The sequence below is a fragment of the Nyctereutes procyonoides genome, unplaced genomic scaffold (genome assembly GCF_905146905.1).
Source record: "Nyctereutes procyonoides isolate TBG_1078 unplaced genomic scaffold, NYPRO_anot_genome, whole genome shotgun sequence".
Lineage (NCBI taxonomy): Eukaryota > Metazoa > Chordata > Mammalia > Carnivora > Canidae > Nyctereutes > Nyctereutes procyonoides.
The window spans coordinates 31,378,344-31,402,776 of NW_026575024.1; the positions used below are offsets into that span (position 1 = coordinate 31,378,344).

A 24,433-nucleotide genomic window follows, 5' to 3' on the forward strand; every position below is an offset into this window, starting at 1 on the left:
TTGCTATCTTTTAGAAACTCCCCAGATAATTCTGATAAATAATCAAGACTGAGTAGTACTGTTTCATGTGGGATCATGTGGGATCAATAGATGAATATTTGGAGCCTATTTTCTCTAGGCTCCATCTCTAGAAATTCTTATTTAGTTGGTCCATTACTATCTTTTAGAAACTCCCCAGATAATTCTGATAAATAATCAAGACTGAGTAGTACTGTTTCATGTGGGATCATGTGGGATCAATAGATGAATATTTGCTTAAAGCCACCTGCGCCCCTACATATTGGTTTGAAAAAATGAGACCTAGAGTTTTGCCGACATCTAGACTCTAGTTTAGATGGACTAATGATTGAGTACGTCTGTAAGTTTGTGGGAGGGCAGGATTTGCATTTTTGAAGCTTTAAGAAGTTTGACAATTCTGCAGAGCACACTCTCAATTCCATTTTGTATGTTGCCTCATTAAATTGTGGAAGGTTTAGTTATCTGAGAACATCTGTCAAACTAAATACTGAAAGGGCAATGTTGAAGGGCAAGATAAAAAGCAGATAGTCTGTTTATGTTTATTGACAATTTTTAAAAAAGATTTTATTTATTTATTGGAGAGAGCATGAGCACAAGAGCAGAGCCAGAGAAGCAGACTCCCCACTGAGCAGGGAGCCTGTTGTGGGGTTAGATCCCAGGACGCTGGGATCATGACCTGAGCTAAAGGAAGATGCTTAACTGAATGAGCCTTCCAGGCACACCTATTTATTGACAATTTTTAAAAGAAGTTGCTGTTTAAGGAATTGTTTATTGACAATTCTTCCCAGCTAAGAGATGAAAAACACTGTTCAGGGAACTGAAGGATTTTCTTGTTGTTTGTACTAATACAGTTTTCAAATGTTTTTATTATAAAATAACTTTTATTATAGAATAATAATTACAACAATAGCTTTCCACTTATACTGAGCTCACAGCCCAAACATTCTGGGGGACTTGAGAATTTCTTGCTAGTTATATCAAGTAATCAAAATAACATCTAAAAATAATGGGAACTAATCAAGGAATGTAATGAAAAGAAGTCATTGTAAACAAGATAAGCCACAAGCCTGAAAGAAATGACGCTACATGAAGGAGCTAATATGAGGACTAGAAGGGAAAAATCAGGGATAGAGGAGCAGGTGTAAGGTAATGTAAAGGATCAAAATTTTTCTTCAGGGTGGAGATAGGGGGAGATCTTTACTTTTAATTTCTTTCTACAGTATATATATATATATCTACAGTATATATATATATATATATATATATATATAGAGAGAGAGAGAGAGAGAGAGAGAGAGAGAGACAGAGAGAGAGAAAGAGAGAGAGAGAGAGAGAGACCCTAATGCTTGCCTAAAGGCCTATTAGTATGACTTTCAATGGTCTGAATACCTGCTCCTTGGTTCTCTACAGCACTTTAGACATGTACTTGGTTTAAGCTCAGTTAGCCTGGAAGGGCTTAGAGCAATGGCTGAGAAATTTGTTCAGGCCAATTGTAGGGGTTTATCTACCCTAGTAATCATACCGTACACTCTGAAACTTTGATTGCTATGCACTGCTCTTCAGCCTCCTTTATATTAGGCTGGGTTTGAAAGGCAACAGTTGAGCTGGAAGGACTGATGCGATGCTTACTCAGTTGTGACCTTTCATAATTACGTACCCTAACCGTGAGGATCTGGATACTAACACCTCTATGTCAGAGGATGACCTTTGTGGCTTTCTCTGTGTTGACATCCTTCTACATCTCTTAGGTAATAAACCTTGCTTCATTTACTCAAGAGGTGTCTGATCTTTAGATGAAGAAGTAATCACTGACATTGGTCATAATGATGGTCACACAGTCCTCAACAGATTAAAAGAGGTTTAAAATGACCACTACTATGTTATTTATTTTTTATAAATAACATTGAAGCCAAAGCAGCTTTCTATAAATTATGGCCTGGAAGGAGCGGTCTGTTTCTTCTCCCACAAAAAGCCCGCCAAGAATTTGTGCAATGCTGTGGGTAGGAAACCAAGCACACCCCATACCTAGTCTACTGTCACTGTGAAGTACTGTTACAGAAACTTGGGGCTATACTTACAGAAATCAAGAAAATAGAATGCCTTTCTCAGAATTCTCACGACCTTATCCAGAAGCCACAGCTAAGGACAAAATTGCTGACATGAAATAGCCACTCCTACGTGTGCGCGTTTCTCTTGGTGGGGTGACGGTATGCTTACAGGAAGGGACCCCGTCTCATACTTGTTTGCACCCCTCATGAAGCAGAGAATAAGAACCGCTGAAGGCAGTGTTTGAACGAGGCAGTATGGACAATGATTATCGTGGGCTTTGGTAACTAACAGATCTGTGTTCTAATTCCTAGCGGGCAATGTCTTCGTAGTTACGAGACCTTGGTCGATCCTTTTCCTTTGGGAGAATCTTTGAATCCATTCAAGTACTAAGGATATGTCCGGTATACAGGGGGATCCCCTGTGAACGAGGCAGCGTTCCACTCCTGTCCAAGAAAAGCTCTTTAGCGGTCCAGGAGGCAGAAATTCGAAAAACCGCGGAAGATCTTGTCTGTAAAATAAACACCGTATCTACTTCTCTCTTTATATGAGATGAAGCGATTACTTAGCTCAGAGGCTAGCCTATTTAGTTACACTCCGGAATTGCTAGAGACAGCTGGGCAAAGCCAAGCCGACCGAAGTGTGGGCTTCGCTTCCTATCACGTGAGTCTCTCCTCTTACACAGCGGGGCTCCCTCGGCTTTTCCACTTGAGGACCTAACGAGTGTCTCTCTGTACACGTGAGGGACGAGCCGCGGCTACGGAGGACCCCGAGCCGAGAGCAGCAAGCACCCAGCAGGCGAGAGCTCGGAGGACGCCGCCCCGCCACCCGGGGCAGCCGATTTACCTCTAGGACCCGGAGCGCAGGCGCCCCCAGTCCGCTGTCAGCCCGGAGCTCCCATTGGCTCGTCTGCTTCGGAAACGCCCGCCTCCTCGCGCAGCTGGCCCAATGCACGCCTCAGCGCTCCGCTCTGCTCCGCCTCCCGCGGCCCCGCCTCCCCGACGGATTCGCGTCATTGGTGGATCTCTGGAGCCGCGGTGGCGGCGGTGCGCGTGCGCGCTCGCTCCGGGGTCCTGCTCCCTGGGGGGGGAGAGCTGGCCGCGGCCGGAGCAGGCCGACTGTGCTCCGCCCGGGTGAAAGGGCGGCGGCGGCGGCGCTGGGCGGGGCCGAGCTCCACCGCCCGCGGCCCGGCTGCGGTGGGTCCTGCGAGCCGCTCGGGCGGGGCGGGGCGGGGCGGGGCGGCCGAGCGGAGTCCGCGCGCGCCCGCGCTGAGCTGCACGCCCGGCGGCTGCGCTGCTCCCCTGCAGCGACGTCGCGCGGGGGTCTCCAAGCATGACCGAGCTGAGGCAGAGGGCGGCCCGCGAGCCGGACGCGCCGCCGGAGGACAAGGTAGCGGCGGCGGCGGGGTTGGCGCGGCCGGGCAGCGGCGCCCCGCGGATGTTGGCGGGTGGCGCGCGCGGAGCGCACTCTCGCTCTCCGACCCTTTGTCGGCCCGGGGCCTGGGCAGCGCCGAGGGTCTCCGGGTGAGGGCCCCGGCGGGGCGCGCGGGAGCGGGCGGCGGGTCGGGACCCCGGCTGCGGGCTCTGCTTGGGGTGGCGTCCCTCGGGCGCGGGAGGCAGCGCGCGGCCCCCGGGCTCGCGGGGTTGGTTGGGGCCCCCTGCCCGTCCGCCACCTCGCCGAGGCCTTCCTGGGGTGGAGGCAGCGGGACCCCGCAAAGCCTGGACTGGCAGGAGCCTCCTCTGAGCCTGTCTAGAGCTCTCCGCTCCCCCTTGGGAATATTTGGGCGGGGAGGCGGCAGTTCAGAAAAGGCCATTGGAATTTGCCTCTAAGGAGATTTAAATTCTTTCTTGAAAGTTCAATCTTTCGGCTTTAAAATAAGCAGGTTTCTTGACTCACGTCCGCAGGTGTTGGAAGGGTTGCTCCCAGGATGGGTTTCCTGCCTCGAGCTTGGGCATTGATGGAGCAGAGCCGGAGGGTGAGGGTGAAACAGAGGCCATCTTGGCGGGGACGCCGCTGGGGGGGGGGGGGGTGAGGGGAGGAGACACCTTTGGTTGAAGTGAAGGGTTTGTGCAGGGGAGTTGGGGACGTCGAGCGACAGCAGGAGGGTTGGGGCTTGGCGGCAGGATGTCGAGCTTCAGGAGCCGGGTGTTTGGTAAGCTGAGCGGGCAGTGATGGGAAGGATGGACTGAGGGAGCCTGGACGGAATGGAAGACGCTGGTTAACTCGAGGGTTGCCAGCGGGTGACCTGCACATGTATTCTTTGGTTCATGCTCTTTTATTTTTTTCTTGACATTTTTATTTATTTATTCATGAGAGACCGAGAGGGGCAGAGACCTAGGCGGAGGGAGAAGCCTGATGCGGGACTCGATCCCAGGACCCCGGATCAGGCCCCGGGCTAAAATTAGACGCTCAAGCCCTGAGCCACCCAGGCATCCCTCGCATGCTATCTTAAAAACCAGAAGGTTTCTCCTAACAGCCTGAATTTCAGGTCAATGTGCATAATTGGAGGACCTGCCATCATAGTCCCACCTGATTAACGCGGGGCTGGGAGCTGAGGAACGGCTGTTGCCACCAATCCCTGTTGTCCTACACTGGGCCTCACAGCACCCACTTACGGATGCAGCTTGGAGGTTTTGATAACTGGAGGAAAGGGACATTAGGGAAACACCAGGAAGGGAGAAAGCACAAATTTTGGGGACAGGGTGTCAACAGAGTAGTTATACTAGGAGGCATGTTTTGGGTGAAGGATAATAGGGTGTTAAACAAGTTTTTTGGTTGCTGCTATTAATAGTGGATCTTTCAAGGAGAACTCTTCGTATTAATTTTTAGAATACATTTTGGAGAAAATTTAGGGTTTCAGTGCAAGTTTAGGAGTCATTTGTAGAGAAAGGTACTTTGAAATCTCTTATCTTCCCATTAAATATCCCGGTTGGGGCTAAAAGAACTCTGCCCCTACCCTGCATATACATGTTGGTGCGTGTTTAGAGATTTTAAAGATATTTTATTTATTCATGAGAGACATAGGCAGAGGGAGAAGCAGGCTCCCCGCTGTGAGCCTGATGGGGGGGCCCCCTGTGAACCTGCTAAGGGGGGGATATGGGACCCTTGGATCACAACCTAAGCCAAAGGCAGACGGTAAACCACTGAGCCACCCACCCAGGTGCCCCTTAGATATTTAGAGATTGCGTAGCCTTGTTTGAGACTTAATGGAACTTTGGAGACAAAAGAAGGCATGGTAGCTAGTGGGATATATTTTTTTTTGAAAAGCTGTTTGTCATAGACATACTTAGTGGTGAAAACAAAACCACCTCCCCGCTCCCATGGGATTATGAGGTGAAAGTTTTTACCCTTCCCACTCAACTCCTTGGATCCATCTCCCAGAGAAAAAGTGCCATTTGAATCTTAATTACTTTCTCATTCCGTGTTTTAGGTAGGGAGACCATGAGGAGCTGTCCAGCTGAAGGTACCTTAAATGTTTGCAACTGCATTTAAACCACTTATACAATGACAGAATGGCTGGCGTTGTGAGCTCTACTAAGTGCTTGTTCCCTAAAACACAGCGGCTACTGCATTCGGTTAAAAGCCTGATTGATGTAGTCCATTAGCCCACAACAAGGCTGTCAGCTCCTCACCCTGTCACTCAGTATTTCTGAACTGCCATGTATGGCATTTTTAATAATAAAGATACATTTTAAGAACTGTGAAATGCTTTATGTGCTTTTGACGAATGTATAGAGTCTTTAAAAATGTTTACTCTATTTCATAGTTTAAAAAACCTATCTCCATGATTCTGGTTTTGCTGATGTTCTTGTGTTAAAACTTAAGGAAATGGGATAAAACAAGGATATCTCTTTAAAGAAATGAATCGTGAGGGATGCCTGGGTGGCTCAGCGGTTGAGCATCCGCCTTCGGCTTAGGTCGTGATCCTGGAGTCTCCAAATTGAGTCCCACATTGGGCTTCCTGCATGGAGCCTGCTTCTCCCTCTGGCTAGGTCTCTGCCCCTCTCCGTGTTTCTCATGAATAAATAAATAAAATAAAAAAAATGAATCGTGAAATGAGAACTTTCTTCTTTCATAGAAAAATTCAGAAAATATTATCAGGTCAGTTCATTAAAAGAACTGAAACAAATTTGAAGGATTCTTTAAAATGTTCCATTTGCTTAATGGTTGTGGCAAAATTGTTTTGTAAATAAGCAGACAATCATTAGTTTCAAAATACTCTGGAGAATGTGTTTATTGTAAGTCAGAAGGTATTTTGTTATATTTAGCATCCTAGAATGGAATTTTCAAAGCCAATTGCTAATAAAGGAAATGTTTTCCTCTGGGAACCGTGCTTATAATTTTAACGTCCCAAAGCACAGTATTGTTGCCAAATTTAAGAAGCTTGGAATTTAAGCTTTGAGAATGATTCTCCCTTCTGCCCAACCATGTTATTCTAATGGAGGTTAGGAAAGAAAAGGATGAAACATGGGCCAAAAGATCGGCATCTTAAAATTTATGTCTGGGTTGGCATTTCAGGAGACTTTGTTTTGGAGGTTACAGTGAAGGCTCTGCTGTATTTAGGTGCTGGAGTGCTACTTAAATTAGAGCTCTGCTCATCTCAAGGCTTCCTTTGTAGATAGATAGACCAGCCTGGGGAGGAAATAATGACATTGTTTAGGAAGGGGAGTTTAAATTTTAACTGGAAAAAAATTTTTTTTTTAACTGGAGATGGTCGTTAGGTGCAGGGACTGTGCCACTTACTAGCTGTGTAACTTTGAGCAAGGCACTTGTATAAAAGCCTCCGTTTGTCTATCCCTAAAATGGAGGTGATAGGATAGCATGTGTTTCAGAGGATATTCCTGTGGTTTAAATGAATATGAATGTTACATAGGGCAGAAGCCATCACATTGTGATGGTGTATTAGCTAAGACTTTCTGGCTGAAATAGTTTTTTTTTTTTTTTTTAAAGATTTATTTATTTATGATAGACATAGAGAGAGGCAGAGACACAGGAGGAGGGAGAAGCAGGCTCCATGCCAGGAGCCCGACGTGGGACTCGATCCCGGGACTCCAGGATCGTGCCCTGGGCCAAAGGCAGGCGCTAAACCGCTGAGCCATCCGGAATCCCAAGCCACCCAGGGTTCCCTGAAATAGAATTTTGTAGAAAAAAATGACATTCCCCTTCTCTCTCTCTCTCTCTCTTTTTTTTTAAGATTTATTTATTCATGAGAGACAGAGGCAGAGACATAGGCAGAGGGAGAAGCAGGCTCCCTGCTATAAGCCTGATGCGGGACTCGACCCCAGGACCCCAGGAGCATGCCCTGAGCCGAAGACAGACACCCAACCACTGAGCCACCCAAGTGCCCCTCACCTTCCACTCTTGTAAGAGGATTAAATCACCAAGTTATGAGTGTTTGGAATAGTCTTTCCCTATTCATCACTTTTTAAGGAAAGTGTTATAGACAGGGCTTGCACTCTGTGATGTATGTTTTCAGGCCAAATTTTTTAGTGTTCCAAATCACAGATAGAAGTAGCATTGCTGTACACAATTATCTTCCCTTTATTGCACTGGTGATAATCTATTTTAGGATAGTGGTGAATAATTAAAAATGTTTTTCTGATTTTTAAGAGTAAATTACTGAAATAATGAAATCTTAGTTTAAGGTTATAAACTACAGATATGGAGAAATACTCTATTTCAACTCTTTTGTTTTTATATTGAGAAATACTTCAGGTATCGAAAAATGGTAAACCTTGGCTATGGTTCTTAAACAGGGAGAGAAATTACAAGATTTGCTACATAATCCACCATTTTAAGTTTCTTATTTATGTTGATCACAGTGTATAATTTTATTTTAGTTTTTTAAAGTATAATTTTATAAACTCAATTAGCTCTCATTTTGTGACTACTTAAAATTAGGCCTTTTTATTCATTAGTTTTTTTAAAAAGCTAATTTTGGGGGTGCCTGGCTGGCTCACTTGGTAGAGCATGTAACTCTTCATTTTGGGATTATAAATTTGAGCCCCATGTTGGGTGTAGAGATTACTTAAAAATAAAATATTTTTTTTAAAAACTGATTTGGTTTGAGATGTTTTGTGTTTGTACACATTTGTGATATTTCATTGGAAGAATTTGTATCTTTTAAAAACGTTAAATTGTTCTCATTGGTTATTAGAACTAGAAGGGTCTTAGAGGTCATTATTTGATAGAGGAGGATGCCATATCCCAGAGAGTTTCTTTGGTCAAGGTCACACAGCTCCTTGGAGGCAGATATGTGTCATAGGGTATGAAGGTTTCCTAACTTTTTTCTTTCTCATTATGTTGCATAATGCTGCCTGCAAAGGTACAGAATTAATTTACAGACTTTAAAAGCATGCCCACATATCACCTATTTTTCTTATGTGGCTACAAAAATCAGAAAAATAGCAAAGGTTTTCAAAATGTGTGTGCAAGTTGTCAGTAAATGTGGAGATTCTGAGGGGAAAAAAATTGGCAGAAAAAGCTGATTAGGTCCAGTTTTCCCAGGTACTGGTGGTTTATGTATTTTGGAGTCTCCATCCCTGAGGGCCACCATTCGGGTATCCTTGAAAGAAAGTCCCAGTGTGGTGTGGGCTCCTCACACTGAGCTGCGTATGAGGTTGCTTTCCGGATAATGACTTTTAATATCAGAATTGTTTGTTCCAACAGTAATCAGTCACTCAGTATTCAGCACACCTTCTCCTTAGAACCTTCACTGAATCCTGTGTCCGCTGTATACAGTCCCTTTAGCTCTGAAGAAGGGCTGGTTCATAAGAAAATGTTCATAAGAAAATGTTCAGGATTTTATACCAGTTTTGGCCTCAAATATTCCATTCTTTCTCCATTGATTTGAAGAAATAGAACTAAATGCACAAAAATTAATCTTGTAACTAATTTCATAGTTGCAAAAAGATGCAAATAATTATCCTTTAAAGTATTTGAAAGAGGGATGCGTGAGTGGACCGTGGTTGAGCGTCTGCCTTAGCTCAGGGCGTGACCCTGGGGTTCCGGGATTGAGTCCTGCATCGGGCTCCCCACATGGAGCCTGCTTCTCCCTCTGCCTATGTCTCTGCCTCTGTATCTGTCATGAATAAATAAATAAAATCTAAAAAAATAAAGTGTTTGAAAGAATGTGAACATCAATACAGTAACACCTCCCATCCTTTATCTGTAGAGGATTTGTTCCAAGACCCCAGTGGATGCCTGCAACTGCAGATCACTACTGAATCCTAGCTCTACTGTGTTTTTTTACTATACATACATAAACCTGGGACACCTGGGTGGCTCAGTGGTTAAGCATCTGCCGTTGGCTCAGGGGGTGATCCTGGAGTTCTGGGATCAAGTCCCACATCGGGCTCCCTGCATGGAGCCTGCTTCTGCCTCTGCCTGTATCTCAGCCTCTCTATCTGTGTCTCTCATGAATAAATAAATAAAATCTTTAAAATACATAAACCTATGAAAAAGCTTAATTTGTACATTAGCACAGTAAGAGATTAACAATATTAGAATAATTGCAACCATATCCTATAATAAAAGTTATGTGAGTGTGTTGTCTCTCTCAAAATGTTGTTTTGTACTCACCCTTCTTGTGATGTGAGATGGTGAAATGCTTATGTGATGAGATGATGTGAGGTCAATTACATAGGCACTGTGACCTTTTGAGGATATCTCAGGAGGATCACCTGCTTCCAGACCCTGGTTGACCTTGAAAAGCAAAACTGCTGCTGATCTGTGCATTCTTCTTCTGTTCTCAGATCTACACCGGTGGAGTATATTAAACTTGTTTGCACTTTTGGTAGGCTTGCAGAGTAACTCTCCTGCACATGGTTTCTTATTTCCTGTGCTGTGACAGCCTCCTCGACTTTCCTGACTGGTGCTGGAGGCTACTGGGCATGAGAAAGCAGAGACTTTCATGTGCTATACTGCTTCTGATTTGTGAAAGAGACATAGAGACCCTGACTCTTGATTAGTGTTTTTGCCAGAGTCTTCTTGGAAAAATACCAAGTTGCTCCTGGTGTTGGGCAGAGTTCTTGCCTTACAAGCCTGGTGGCAGGGTGGTGCAGTGCCAGCAATGGTAGGCTGGTTCCATTAGGCAGCTTGCCTGTCCAGTCCCCAATCTTTGTTCTCATGCTGTTTGCCCCAACAGTGGGGATGGCATAGGGCCCACCAAGTTGAGTGACCTTTTCAAGAAAGTTAAACTTTATTGTGTCATTTTGACTAGGCAGTGCATGGTTCAGAATTTGAAAGGTGCAAAGTGTACGCTGTGAATTCCCCCTTCCCTCCTCCCCAGTGCTCCACAGAGGCAGCCTCTTGAGCCAAGTTGCAGTGCTCATGAGTGCCTCCTGTTGGTGCAGGACCTGGTATGTCCTTCCAAAGTTAGACATCTATTGTTACCTTTTGGCAGCAAGTCATTTGTATTAGGATCTTGCAGGGCCAGCCTAGGGCTCCTCTGTGACGACTCTGCTGTGTTTTTGGAAGAGCTGTTGAGCTGTGGGATTTTCTTTCTTTTTTTTTTTTAAAGACTTTATTTATTTATTCATGAGAGACAGAGAGAGAGAGAGAGAGAGAGAGAGAGAGAGAGAGAGGCAGGCACAGACATGGGCAGAGGAAGAAGCAGGCTCCATGCAGGGAGCCCGACATGGGATGGGGCTCAATCCCGGGTCTCCAGGATCACACCCTGAGCTGAAGGCAGCGCTAAACCGCTGAGCCACCCAGGCTGCCCAAGATGTGGGATTTTCTGGCAATAGTCTTTGCTACTGGGTCCCTGACATTGAGGGGATTTCTGTCATTGACTACAGATTCTTTTTTTTTTTTTAAGATTTTATTTATTCATAGAGATGCAGAGAGAGAGAGAGGCAGAGACACAGGCAGAGGGAGAAGCAGGCTCCATGCAGAGAGCCTGACATGGGACTCTATCCAGGGTCTCCAGGATCACGCCCTGGGCTGCAGGCGGCGCTAAACCACTGCGCCACCAGGGCTGCCTGATTCCAGATTCTTTAGTGGGCAATTCTCAGAGCCTCTTCCCAACAACCTGTGTCCTGCTAGTCCTGGTGGTTTCATGACATCCAGGACATTCCTTGGTGCATATCCCTCAATCAGTGACTATCTCAAATCTGACTTCTCTTGCTCTAGACATTGACCCTCCTGTCTCTGCAAGTAGAATCAGATCTCTAAGTTGCTTTAGCTTTAGAGTACGTTGGTCTCTGTGTCTTCTCTCTCACCCCGTCCAGGTCACAGATTCTAGCCAGGTGTTACCTGTATTCCTTATCTGTTGCTCTTGAATATTTCACGTAGTTCAGCACTATTGTGAAATCTTCTAATTGAGTTCTATCCCTTTAGGATTTGTACCTAGTCACCTCTAGTCCATCTGTCCTTTCTATCTGCTAACAGCTCTGAAACCACCCTATAAATTATAAGGAAAAAAAGAAAAAAAGAATTCTGGACATAGAAGACAATACAGTCTTCTCTCTTAACCAGTCTCTCCTCTTGTTTGGTGCCCCTGTGGTGTCAATCTTGGCTCCTGCTATTTCCAACTCCTGAGTTGTGCTCTTTGTCTGTCACCCCTCTCCCTACCTCTACTTATTTAAATCTTATTTTCTCAAAATCTGTTTTAGCTCTTCTCCATCTCATTATTTCATCAGGCATATATTTATTGTAGAAATCACAGAAATGTATACATATGAGAATGAAATCCACCTATAATCCCATCATGCAGAGCTGTTCAAATGCATGCGGCTGCACCTGAGTGTAATAGTAGTTACCACATATGATCTGATAGCTTGCCTTTTTACGCTGTCTGAAGCATATTCTCCACATCATTAAGGCTCGTTCTTTATAAACAGTATTTCAAACTTTTTCTTATTACGAAGAAACAGATGAAAATAAAAGATATTCATTGTAGAAGCACCAAAAAGAAAAGAAATCACCTTAAGCCTGACATTGAGAGATAACCACTGTCATTGATGTTTTGGTGTGTAGCCTTTCTTTTTGTATGCACTGCACAGTCCTGTACTATGTATACTACTGTTTTAGAACTCATTTTTTACTTAAGAATATGCTCTAAACATTGTTCAAATCTGTAAACATTTAACCACCATCATTTTTAATGGCTATGTGTCATTTCATTGTGTGGCTGTGCCTTAACTTATTGAATCAATCAGGGTTTTAAGTTGTTTTAAATTTTTTGCTATTATAAGCAAGCTGCAGGAAATACCCTTGTTAAAACAAAATGCAAAAACCCCTTTCTGCACATGCGTGGTCTTAGAGAAATTCTATGTTTAGAACTGCTGATTTTAAGAAGGGATGTACATTGTCTAAACTTTTGATACAATTAATGTATTTCCTTCCTGCAGTAAATTTGTAGCCACCCTAACTGCATGAGAGTGTCTATCTTTGTGGTTTCTCCTCCCCCACAAAGACATACTTGTTTCCTGATCTTAGAAGAGGCATTACAGCCTAGTAGTTACAAGCACAGACTCCTAGTTGGACTAGTTGGTTTATAACCTGGCTCCCCCCAATAATTTGCCTCAGTTTTCTCCTCTGAATAATGAGGTTTAGGATGAAGTTATTCTGAGGCATTATCATGTTTTCCGCATAGGAACTGTATCTTTGAGTAACCAAATAGTTGATTAGAAGTTTTACATTTCTTTCTTTTTTAAAAAAGATTTTAGGGGCAGCCTGGGTGGCTCAGAGGTTTAGCGCTGCCTTCAGCCCAGGGCATGATCCTGGAGACCTGGGATCGAGTCCCACGTTGGGCTCCCTGCATGGAGCCTGCTTCTCCTGCCTGTGTGTGTGTGTCTCTCTCTCTCTTTCTCTCTCTCATGAATAAATAAATAAAATCTTTTAAAAATAAAAAAAAATTTTATTATTTATTCATGAGAAACACAGGGAGGCAGAGACCTAGGCAGAGGGAGAAGCAGACTCCTTGCAGGGAACCTGGTGGGGGACTCAATCCCAGGACCCTGGGATCACTAACCTGAGCCAAAGACAGATGTTCAACCTCTGAGCCACCCTGGTGCCCCTAGAAGTGTTTCCTTATAGAACAAATGGAAAAAGAGTGATAGAATATTAATATATTCAACTCCCCAGGGAATTGATAGAATGAGACCATAACCATCAATGCTACCATCAGACAGCCAGATATCATGTATCTCCTGATGGAAGTACACAGTCCAAAAATCATACCTGAGCCTGAACAAGATGTTTAAGTACTAGTTTACAGGAAATTCAAGGGACAGGAGAACACATTGAAAAATATCACTGGACAAATGACCTGGTTACTTTAGAAAATACATGACAAGGAGACATCTTGCCCCACTATAAAAAAAGGGGGAGCAAGAGATATAAAACTTGCACATTAAAAGATATAAGGTGTATTAATGATTTTTGGACCTTATTTGGGTCCTCATTCAAACTGCTATGAAAAGAAAAAAACTAGAAAATCTTGGATAAATTCAAATCCTGGAGATTTATTTATTTATTTATTTTAATATTCCATCCATTTACTCATGAGAGACACAGAGAAAGAGAGAGGCAGAGACACAGGCAGAGGGAGAAGCAGGCTCCATGCAGGGAGCCTGAGGTGGGACTCAATCCTGGGACTCGAACCCGGGTCCCCAGGATCAGGCCCTGGGCCAAAGGCGGCACCAAACTGCTGAGCCACCAAGGCTGCCCAAATCCTGGAGATTTAATGTGAAGGAATTGTTAATTTTTATAGGTGTGATAATGGTATAGTGATATTTAAGAACTCTTAATAAAAATGTTAACTATAAAGGAAACAGTTGGTAAATAGAGCTAAATTAAAATCAAGAACTTCTGTTTTTTGAACTAAATGAAGAAGTCTACAGATGAGAAGATATAAAAAATATATTTGACATAAGACTGATATCCAGAATCTATGGAAAGCCTACAAACTATATGAAAAAGAGAACTCAAAAAAATGGGCTCTTCAGATGGTCAATAAATATATGAAAATGTGCTTGACATCATTAGTCATTAGAGAAGTGAAAAAAATTTTTTTTTTGAGAAGTGAAAATTAAAACCTCCAGTAAGATTCCACTGTACACCCACCAGCATGGCTAAGATTCAGAAGACTGAAAATACTAAGAGATAGCAAATATATGGAGTTTACATACTGTTTGTGGGAGTATGAACTGGTATTACCACTCTAGAAAACTGTTTGGTAAATATTTACTGAAGGCTGTGTATAGGGGTGTCAGTGTCTCCATCCTTTGGGTGTCCAACTCTTGCTTTCAGTTCAGGTCATGATCTCAGGGTTGTGAGATTGAGCCCCCTGTTGGGCTGAGTTCTGTGCTCAGCTTGGAGTCTGCTTGAGATTCTCTTTCCCTATCTGTTCTCCCCTACCCCCTCATGTGTGCACTCTTTCTCTCAAATAAAATCTTAACAGAAAATAAAACCTACTATACACAAATCCTATGAACATTCATAGGTGATTACCTGATAGAAATCTGTACACAGTGTTCATAATGGTCACTAGAAGACAAGTTATAGAATATTGAAAGCAGTGTTCTCTATAGTAGCCACAACCTGCAAATGACCCAAATTGTGAATAGTGCTGCCATGAACATGGGTGTACAAATATCTGTTGGGATCTGTGCTTTCAGTTATTTTGGGCATGGACCCCAAAGTGGAATTGCTAGATCATATGGTAATTTTATGTTTAATTTCCTGAGGAACTACCACTCTTGTGTATTCTGGGAATTTCTGTTTTAATATCTAATAATGGCAAGTATTGATTGATGTAATCTACATAGACCACACTTGTGGTCTTCAATAATTAAGAGTGTAAAGAGGTCTTGAGATTTATTTACTTATTTATTTTTAAAGGTTTTATTTATTTATTCGAGAGACAGAGAGAGAGGCAGAGACCCAGGTAGAGGGAGAAGCAGGTTCCATGCAGGGAGCCCGACATGGGATTCGATCCTGGGTCTCCAGGATCACACCCTGGGCTGAAGGTGGCGCTAAACTGCTGGGTCACTGGGGCTGCCCAGGTCTTGAGATTTAAAAAAAAAAGGGGGGGGGGCAAGGACTGCAGCTTTAATGAACTGTGTTATTCACCAAGGAGGAGAAAAGTTGAAGCAGTCATTGCCAATGGATGTGGATTAGGTGGGTGATACTCTCCTTTGATCTCTAATGTCCCAATTTGGAGGATACTTTATATGGTCACCCTAATAATGGGATCCATTATCAGGTGGATTGTCAGACTGGGTAACCCAGTCGCCTTTGCTTGGTGTTGTAGTAGAGCTTCCTGAACTGGCAAGCTTTCATCTTCTTGTAGACCATGCTTTAGGATGAAAAAAAACTACAGAATATAGTTTTATTACACCCCTGATTGTTACATTAAAAATTTCTCTGTACGGTGCTATAAGACATCAGATCTTTTTTATTCTCTAAAATAAAGCCTCTCATCATATGTTCATAAAACATATGTTGCCAATGTGACTCTCAAATACCAGTAATTTTAGAGACCGTACATTCCTTTTGAATTTTGACTAATGATTTGAAATCTAATTATTCTGACCTCCTCCCACTGTTGTTTGGAATGTAACTCAAAAATTTCCCCACTCACTGTTTTGTTTATTTTTTTTTTTTAAGATTTTATTTATTTATTCATGAGACACAGAGAGAGAGGCAGAGACACAGGCAGAAGGAGAAGCAGGCTCCCTGTGGGGAGCCTGATGTGGGACTCGATCCTGGGACTCCAGGGTCACGCCCTGGGTTGAAGGCAGATGCTTAACTGCTGAGCCACCCAGGGAATCCCCACTGTTTTGTTTAAAATGTCAAATGGGGATCTTTGGCTGGCTCAGTCAGTTAAGTATCTCTTGATTTTGGCTCAGGTTGTGATCTCAGGGTCATGAGGTCAAGCCACATGTTTGGCTCCATGCTCAGTGGGGAGTCTGCTTGGGACTCTCTATCCTCCTCTCTCTCTGCCCCTCCCCCCAAACGTCTTTCACTCTCTCTTCCTAAAAATAAGTAAGTCTGTAAAAAAAATGTCAAATGGATTTTTGAGACACAGATGCTTCCTATGTAAACATTGACTAAAAACATCACGTTGAGAAACGTGCATTTTATGAAGTTTGTATTTTAACAGTCTGTGTGTGTCTTCCCAGGAAAACACTAACTGGGGAGGGTTTGTAGGGTGTGCTTGCTTAATCCAGTCTTTTCTTCTGGTCTGCAGAACACATCACTTCCTCCCAAGGCAGGTTAACACCGAGCCTATTTAGTTGCAAGTCCTTGTAGGTGGCCCAGGGTTTTGTATTACAATTTGATGTCCAGTAGTCTTACTGGGTCTGGGGACTATGTACTAAAGATTATCTTCTGTCCCTCTCCCCTTCAAGGACAATTGTAGATGAGGGACAGGATGGAGCGGGCAGGATAACCCAAATAAGCTTTCCTGTTTGGACAAGGAAAGAATGAGTAGCAATGTCTTGCCTTGCCTTTCTCCTGACTGGGAATTTGTCTGAGACCTCTTGTGCTTAGATGGGACCTGGTGCTTGATAGGCTTCATTTTAGGTTGAGTGGATAGGGAGCTGAACCTCCTAAATCTCATCCATCATCTCATATATCAGATCTCAGTCCAGAGACTCCTCCAGGGGGTAGCAGAGGACAGAGGGCTTTACTTTCTCTGGAGCCTTCTTCAAGTATATACTCTTGGCTACACTTTCTGTTTTATTTCCTCCATCTTAGTTCTTTAGTCTACTTTGTTATCCAGAAATTTGTTGAAATCTCATCTGTGGTTGGTCCCTGTCCCTACTATTTCTGCCTAAAAGGTCATGGTTTTATTCCTTACTGTGCTTATTGACATTCATTATCAGGGGGGTATGAGGCATGCTCTCTGTCTGCTTTCATCAACAGGAAGTTTTCAGTTTTGAGAGACTGAGCTGATCTTACATTAGAAGCAACTCATTGCAACACTTTTGTTCCGTGTTTGGGGTGAGGGATAAACATGGTTCCTCCTGACTCATGGCACCTCTGAATTCTGGGCTTCTTTACATTAAGAAGGGCAAGAGCTGACACTTGACCATGGTAAGTGCCTGTGTTTGATTGGAATTGGCTGATGGAGGGGAGGACACTGGGTAGGAGACCAAGGAAGAGTCAGAAGAGGGTGGTGTGAGACCATATTCTGAAATAACAAGTGTTTGAGAAGAAAGAAAAGCTGTGTTGAGTACCATGGAGAGGTCAAGTGGAAGGAGCAGGCAAGGTTTTACCTGGCCAACATGATTTCCCACAATGGTCCAAAAATTCCTTCACGAAAGATGGTATCTCACAAGGTGATAGGACCTAAGTTTTTCCGAACAGTAAACCTTATACATTTCCCATTTTATGGATTTTGCTAAGCTTTTATGATACTTTTAAGCCCCTGTTGGGCAGCCTGGGTGGCGCAGAGGTTTAGCGCCGCCTGCAGCCCAGGCGTGATCCTGGAGATCTGGGATCGAGTCCCGCGTCGGGCTCCCTGCATGGAGCCTGCTTCTCCCTCTGCCTGTGTCTCTGCCTCTCTCTCTCCCGCTCTGTATCTCTCATGAGTAAATAAAATAAAAAATCTTTAAAAAAAAAAAAGCCCCTGTTACCTTATGAAATAACCAGTACTTGTGTGTGTTTATAACCTATTTCTTTAAACATTACCACAAAGTATCAGGTTTCCATACCAAAAACTAGTTGCTGTCCTGTTAAGCTGCAAGTGACTGAAAACTAAAAATTATAGTGGATGAAACAAGACAGAAGTATAAGTACACTTCTTCCTCACACAGAAGTCTGGAGGTGGGCATTCCGGCACCTTCACAGTGTCACGGATTCAGGTTCCTTCTCTCTTGCTGTTCCACCATCCTGAGTGTGTGACTTCCACCCCTAGTGCAGAATGGCTGCTGGAATTCCAGCTATCACATCCATATTTCAGGAAACAGGAAGAAGGGAAGGAGAGAGAAAAAGCCTGTTCCTTTCCTGTAAGGACTCCTAGGAAATGCATGGTTTTTGCATCTACCCCATTGGCTAGAACTCTGTCACATGTCCTTGCCTGGCTGCAAGGGAAGCTGGGAAATGCCCTTTCTAGGTGGCCATGTGCTTGACTGAGCCCTGGGGTTCCTATTACAATGGAAGAAAAAGAGGATAGATGTTGAGACAAACAGAACTTTGAGTACTTCAGAGGCCTGAAGATGCCTATGAAAAATTGGCAGGCATTCTACAAACCCACTGCACAGAAGCAAAGCTGTGGGAAGATGAGGGCAGAGAGTAGAAGAGTCCAGTTGTGGTCTCCTTTGGTGGTGGAGGTGGTGGTACCTCCTCAGCCAGGTCACTGACAGCCAGACAAGGAGAAAAGCGGGACTGTTTTGCAGGTGTGAGAATGGGAAAGAATGGTGCGGACCAAGCACAGATAGTTGCCTGTGGCTTAGAGAAAGAACCCTCAAGGCACAGGCCTTGAGGATCTGTTGCTGAGTGGTCTGTAAATGTCTAGTAAACAAAGGAATAATATCTAGAAAACTCCCTGCATCCCAGTAGCTCCCAAGACCCTGAGATCATGACCTGAGCCAAAACCAAGAGCTGGACACTTAACCTACTGAGCCACCCAGGCACCCTACCCCCACTTTTTAAAGTCATCTTTACCCCCAAAATGAGGCTCAAACCCACAACCCCAAGATCAAGAGTTGCATGGTCTACCGATTGAGCCAGCCAGATGCCCCTAAAATGATGATCTTAAGTCTTATGAAATTGTATGGAAATGACCTGTTAAAGATAGCCAGCAATTATGCTGCCTTAACAAGATGACTTTATTTTATTTATTTATTCTAAAGATTTTATTTATTCATGAGAGACACAGAGAGAAGCAGAGACACAGGCAGAGGGAGAAGCAGGCTCCATGCAGGAAGCCCGATGTAGGACTCGATCCTGGGACTGTGGGACCACGCCCTGAGCCAAAGGCAGATGCTCAACCGCTGAGCCACCCAGGTGCCTGACAAGATGACTTTAGATAAAAATTATTATCACGCATGCAGCCTCTTTCCATCATTGCAACAGAAATGTACATTCCCTAGATGTTGAAACAGTTACTTGCCAGAGGTGGTGCAAGTCCTGGCAGGGTTCTCTTGCTTGCTGCCTGAAGGGCCTAACAAGGATGCCTTGATTAGGTTCTTAGTGTAATGTGGCAGTTTTCTTTGGAGAAATGAATCAGTTACTGATAAATTTAGGCTTCAAAATAATAATAGTCGTCTAAACAAGAGGTCATTGGTGGAAAAATAATCAGTTGAGAAATGGTCCCATTATGTCATACATGGAAGTGGGCTCGGAGGGACTGACCAGCCAATCTGCATTCTGATACCTTTACCCAGTTTTTCCAGGGGCTTCCCTCTGAAGGCATAAATTGTAAATCTTCTGTATTCCCTTCAACTATAGGTGGGTAGTGTCCCATCCTACTTTGAATATGAGGGTAGTTTGTGGAAGCCCAAACACCTCCTTTACTGGCTACTTTAAATAGAATCTTCCACTACAGTCTGGTCTATGCCATGTTGAGGCTGATGTCTGTCACCCCCTATAGTTTTGGGAGAGCAAGGGCCACATAGGCTTTGTTTTTTTTACAGGGATGTCATCCAGACTCAGTTTTCTCTTGAACGGTTGCCATTTCTATCTTCTGTCTGTTCCACAGAGAATTCTGTACAGAGAATTTTCAATTTTCACATAGTGGTCTGTTGAAAACACTTTGGGACAGTAACTATTTTGAGTACTTCTGTCAAAGAACCAATTCTTCTAGAGATATCAGCCTTTCCTAGAGGCTTTTTATCAGACAAGTGACATCTCATAATTCTAGAGGATCCTGCTTGAGTCCTGAAACTGGTTAGATATCTTGTTTCCTAGATCTCAGGAAAAATTACCTTGATAATGGGCTTTGGTGTTGTAACACATGGCTCTTATATTTCTCATTGGTTTTAAAATACCCAAAATACAAGCTCTCTGTCTTCTCTGCACTGGGAACAACTCTCCTGCCACAACTGCTCATCCCCTGAAAATGTACACCTGTGCAAAGTTTGTCTCCAACCCCTTGGGCAGGAGCACTTCTCAGCTGTTGAGCCGATCAATGTCTGCAGCGATGTTAAAAGCAACGGGAGACACTGACAGATGAGAGCTTCGACAGCTTGGCAGCCCCATGTTCCCTGACCTCACTTATTCCCAGCCATAGCTTCTGAACCACAGCCATTTCAAGAGACATCAGCACAGCAGCCAAGTTCATTGGGGCTGGGGCTGCCACGGTAGGGGTGGCTGGCGCTGGGGCTGGAATTGGGACTGTGAATTTCATCATCGGTCATGTCAGGAATCTGTCTCTGAAGCAGTAGCTCTTCTTTTATGCCATTCTGGGCTTTGCCCTCTCGGAGGCCATGGGGCTCTTTTGCCCGATGGTGGTCTTTGTCATCTTCACCATGTGAAGGAGCTGTGTCTCATCTCCCATAGGTCTTTATCCTGTGTCTCGCCCTGTATGTTCCTTTTTCTATACCTCTACAAGCAGCCTGGGGAAAGTGGTTGGCTCAGGATTTGACAGAGGGAAGACAAATAAATACTGTATTAATAAAAGAAAATCTAAAATACAAGAAGGAGCCATTATATGAAGTTGAAAAAACAGTGACTTTTGGTATCTAGGGGATCAAGAAAGGGATGGAAACCAAGATGGTTTGAGATTTTTCAGCCCCCCCCCCTTTTTTTTTCCAGGGAAAGTTAGCCCCGGATTTCTTTTTTTTTTTTTTTTTTAGCCCAGGATTTCCATCTTCATTCATCACAAATCTCTCTTAGCTTTGATGAGTTCAGTATAGATATGGAAGCTGACCTCAGGGGCTGGTGGTTTTGGTTACTTTGAAGAATCTCATGTTGTCTCCTATGGTCATCCATGTGGGACTCTAGGGCTTGCTCATCATTCTGACTTGTTTAGCACTGCCTGGGTGAGGGCAGGGGAAGGGCTTCTGGGGGGGTGGTGACAGTTTAGCTCGAGGAACAGGAGTGCATCTGGAAAGATGGACGAAGAATAAGTTAGGGGTCCCAGGGGGAAGGCCCTGAAGGCCAGGCCAGAGAATTTAGGGAGAAGCCAGCAAAGGTGGCTCAGCACCTCAGCACAGAGGAGTTGAGAAGCTTAGATCTATCCATCTGGTGCATTTTTAAAGTATGGAAGCAATCAATACTTGTTTGGTGTAAAATGTGGAGGTGATGGGAAAATATTTAAAATTTTAAAATTACCTTTAATTTTACTACCTAGAATGTAACTGCTGCTATCATTTATATTGTGCCCTGCTAATCTTTTTTTCTGTGGCTGCTTGGTGTTTTCCCTATCTTTTTTTTTTTTTTTAAGATTTTATTTATTTATTTATGAGAGACACAGAGAGAGAGGCAGAGACACAGGCAGAGGAAGAAGCAGGCTCCATGCAGGGAGCCCGACAACGTGGGACTCAGTCCCGGGTCTCCAGGATCATGCCCTGGGCTGAAGGTGGCGCTAAACCGCTGAGCCACCCGGGCTGCCCTCCCTATCTTTGTTAAGTAGGTCGTCATGTAAATGGTTTCTTCTCATAATGGCATGATGAACATCCTCCTGTAAATGAGGTATTTCTCTAGATACTCACTTTGGGTATATTTTTCACCAAGAAATGACTAGATCAGAGGAGATGTGAGCCATTTAAAGGTGCTTTTTTTTTTCTTTTAAGATTTTATTTATTCATGAGAGAGACAGAGACATAGGCAGAGAGAGATACAGTCTCCTCACAGGGAGCCTGATATGGGACTCAACCCCAGGACCCCAGGATCATTACCTGAGCCAGAGTCAGATGCTCAACCACTGAGCCACCCAGGTGCCCCTAAAGGTTCTTTTTTTTTTTTTTTTTTTAATTTTTATTTACTTAGGATAGTCACAGAGAGAGAGAGAGAGGCAGAGACACAGGCAGAGGGAGAAGCAGGCTCCATGCACCGGGAGCCCGACGTGGGACTCGATCCCGGGTCTCCAGGATCGTGCCCTGGGCCAAAGGCAGGCGCCAAACCGCTGCGCCACCCAGGGATCCCCCCTAAAGGTTCTTAATACATATTTCCAACTTGCCTTTCATAAAGTGGTGGTAATTTACATTTGCATGAGTACTATATGAGCATACTGGTTTTCTCTGAGCCTGGTCCAGTCCCCTGTGAATGTTCTTTTTATCTATTCAGTTTGATGTGAGAAAATGGCTTCTATGGCCATTTTATTTATTTATTTATTTTTAATGATTTTATTTATTTATTTATGGGAGAGACACAGAGAAGCAGAGACATAAGCAGAGGGAGAAGCAGGCTCCATGCAAGAAGCCTGATGTGGGACTCGATCCTGGGACTCCGGGATCACATCTGAGCCAAAGGCAGACACTCAACTGCTGAGCCACCCAGGTGTCCCTGTCCATTTTATTTTTGATGTTATTGATTATTAGTGAGGTTAGATAAATATACAGGTTATTTGGCAAATTGTTTCTCGCTGATTTTTTTTCTGTTGGCATGACCACATTTTATTGATTTGCAAGAGTTTTTTGTTCTTATTTTGAATAGTTAAGGACCCGAAAGTTCTCATTTTTCATAGACATGCTGCAGTGATCACCTGTTCAGGGCTGTGAAGTTCTTGTAAGGCCTGATCATGCAGTGACCCATGGCTACTTGTATATCTATAACTAGAGGAAGGCTTCCTGGATTATCAGAATATTGACTCCCATTTTACAGGGATGAGCAAAAAGATCTAAAACACAAGTTAGACTTTGAACCCAGGTAGGCTGAGTCTGAGTTCCATGCTGTTTGCTTTAGCCATTCTGCTTTCTTTTTTTTTTTTTTTAATTTTTATTTATTTATGATAGGCACACAGTGAGAGAGAGAGAGAGGCAGAGACACAGGCAGAGGGAGAAGCAGGCTCCATGCACCGGAGCCCGACGTGGGACTCGATCCCGGGCCTCTAGGATCGCGCCCTGGGCCAAAGGCAGACGCCAAACCGCTGCGCCACCCAGGGATCCCTGCCATTCTGCTTTCTTGATCTCCCTAGTCATGATTTGATTTTCCATGATTTGGCCAAAGAGCTCCTAACACAAGAGGACCTGTGAGCATCTCAGGGTTAGCCAACAGGGCCATGGGAGTTGGAGAGCACTTGCCTCACTCTACACTTGTTTTGGAGAGAGGAGGTGGGGTAGTGGCACCAGAGTTCCTTGGGGCCTGTATGCTGGAAGCAGGGGCATCTCAGCACAGGCCCTGGAGGCTGCACCAATGTGAGGCCTGCGTGCCAGGGAGCCCATACCCCCTGATGCCTACCTCAGCTCCTCTGTGGAACCTTCTCTATTCCTGCATCCCATTTCTTCATCTTCCTTTCTTCTCCAGTCTTCTATGGAAATTGTTCAAATTCTGGTTAGGTGCTGTCTCTCAGCAATAAAATGTTTGGATTTGGGCTCTTTGTCTTGGAGTTCTGTAGCTCCCACGAAATTCAGTAAAGGCGTGTTGATCTGTTATGATGGTTTCTGACAGGGAGGCAAAACTAACCATCCCTGGGAGAAGCAAGCTTGAAAGCACAGCCATCCTGCCGACATGGTCATAAGCTCCTGGTTGCTGTCAGACTTGGCTGTTCCTAGCACATATGGTTGTCAGAAGGTAGAGGGGTGCTAAGTCAGCTGTGAAGATTAGCAACAGGCTGGGCAGTGAGAACTAGGCCTCTGGTTTCGGGAGGAATTTGTTGAGCTTAGTAACTAGAGTTGTAGAACAAAAAGAAAATATTGGCATGTCAGTATTTATTTCTGGTATTGAAGTACCACATTATGTTAACATGGTATGTACCCCTTTTAGGAGTAGCGTGACTTCTGGCACCATATATATATATATATTTTTTAAATAAATTCAGATTCTAGTTAGTTTTCTTTTTTTTTTTTTAAAGATTTTATTTATTTATTAGACACACACAGAGAGAGAGGCAGGCAGAGACATAGGCAGAGGGAGAAGCAGGCTCCACACAGGGAGCCTGACGTGGGACTCGATCCCAGGTCTCCAGGATCACTCCCTGGGCTGAAGGCGGCCCTAAACTGCTGAGCTACCGGGGCTGCCCTCTGGCACTATATTTTATTTTTTGATAGTTATGATATACTGAACTGATTTTAGGATCCAGTACGTTTCAATCCACAACTTGAAAAACATAGCCTTATTTTATCTCCCTAATACCTCTGAGATAGGAATTGTTTCTGTCTTGAAAAAGCTGAGGCCTGAGGGTGACACAATCACTCCTAAGATCACACAGCTGGTACTGGTTCCCCTTTTCCCCATGCCTCTTAGATACTCTTCTCATTGAGATAGACTTCTTTTTTATTTTTTATTTTTAAATTTTTTTATTTTTTTGATAGAC

General features: G+C 43.9%; 1 protein-coding gene and 1 pseudogene across 1 annotated transcript in view; both read left to right on the forward strand.

Moving 5' to 3' along the window:
• Positions 1–3,299: 3,299 nt before the first annotated feature.
• The window catches only part of CDS2 (CDP-diacylglycerol synthase 2), a 63,958-nt gene continuing 42,824 nt past the window's right edge, over positions 3,300–24,433 (forward strand). The window contains exon 1 of the mRNA XM_055300601.1: positions 3,300–3,453. Coding sequence (XP_055156576.1) covers positions 3,397–3,453 — 57 coding nt within the window. The 5' untranslated portion in view covers positions 3,300–3,396. The remainder of the gene's footprint in view (positions 3,454–24,433) is intronic.
• LOC129493927 (ATP synthase F(0) complex subunit C2, mitochondrial-like) lies at positions 20,028–20,492 on the forward strand (annotated as a pseudogene).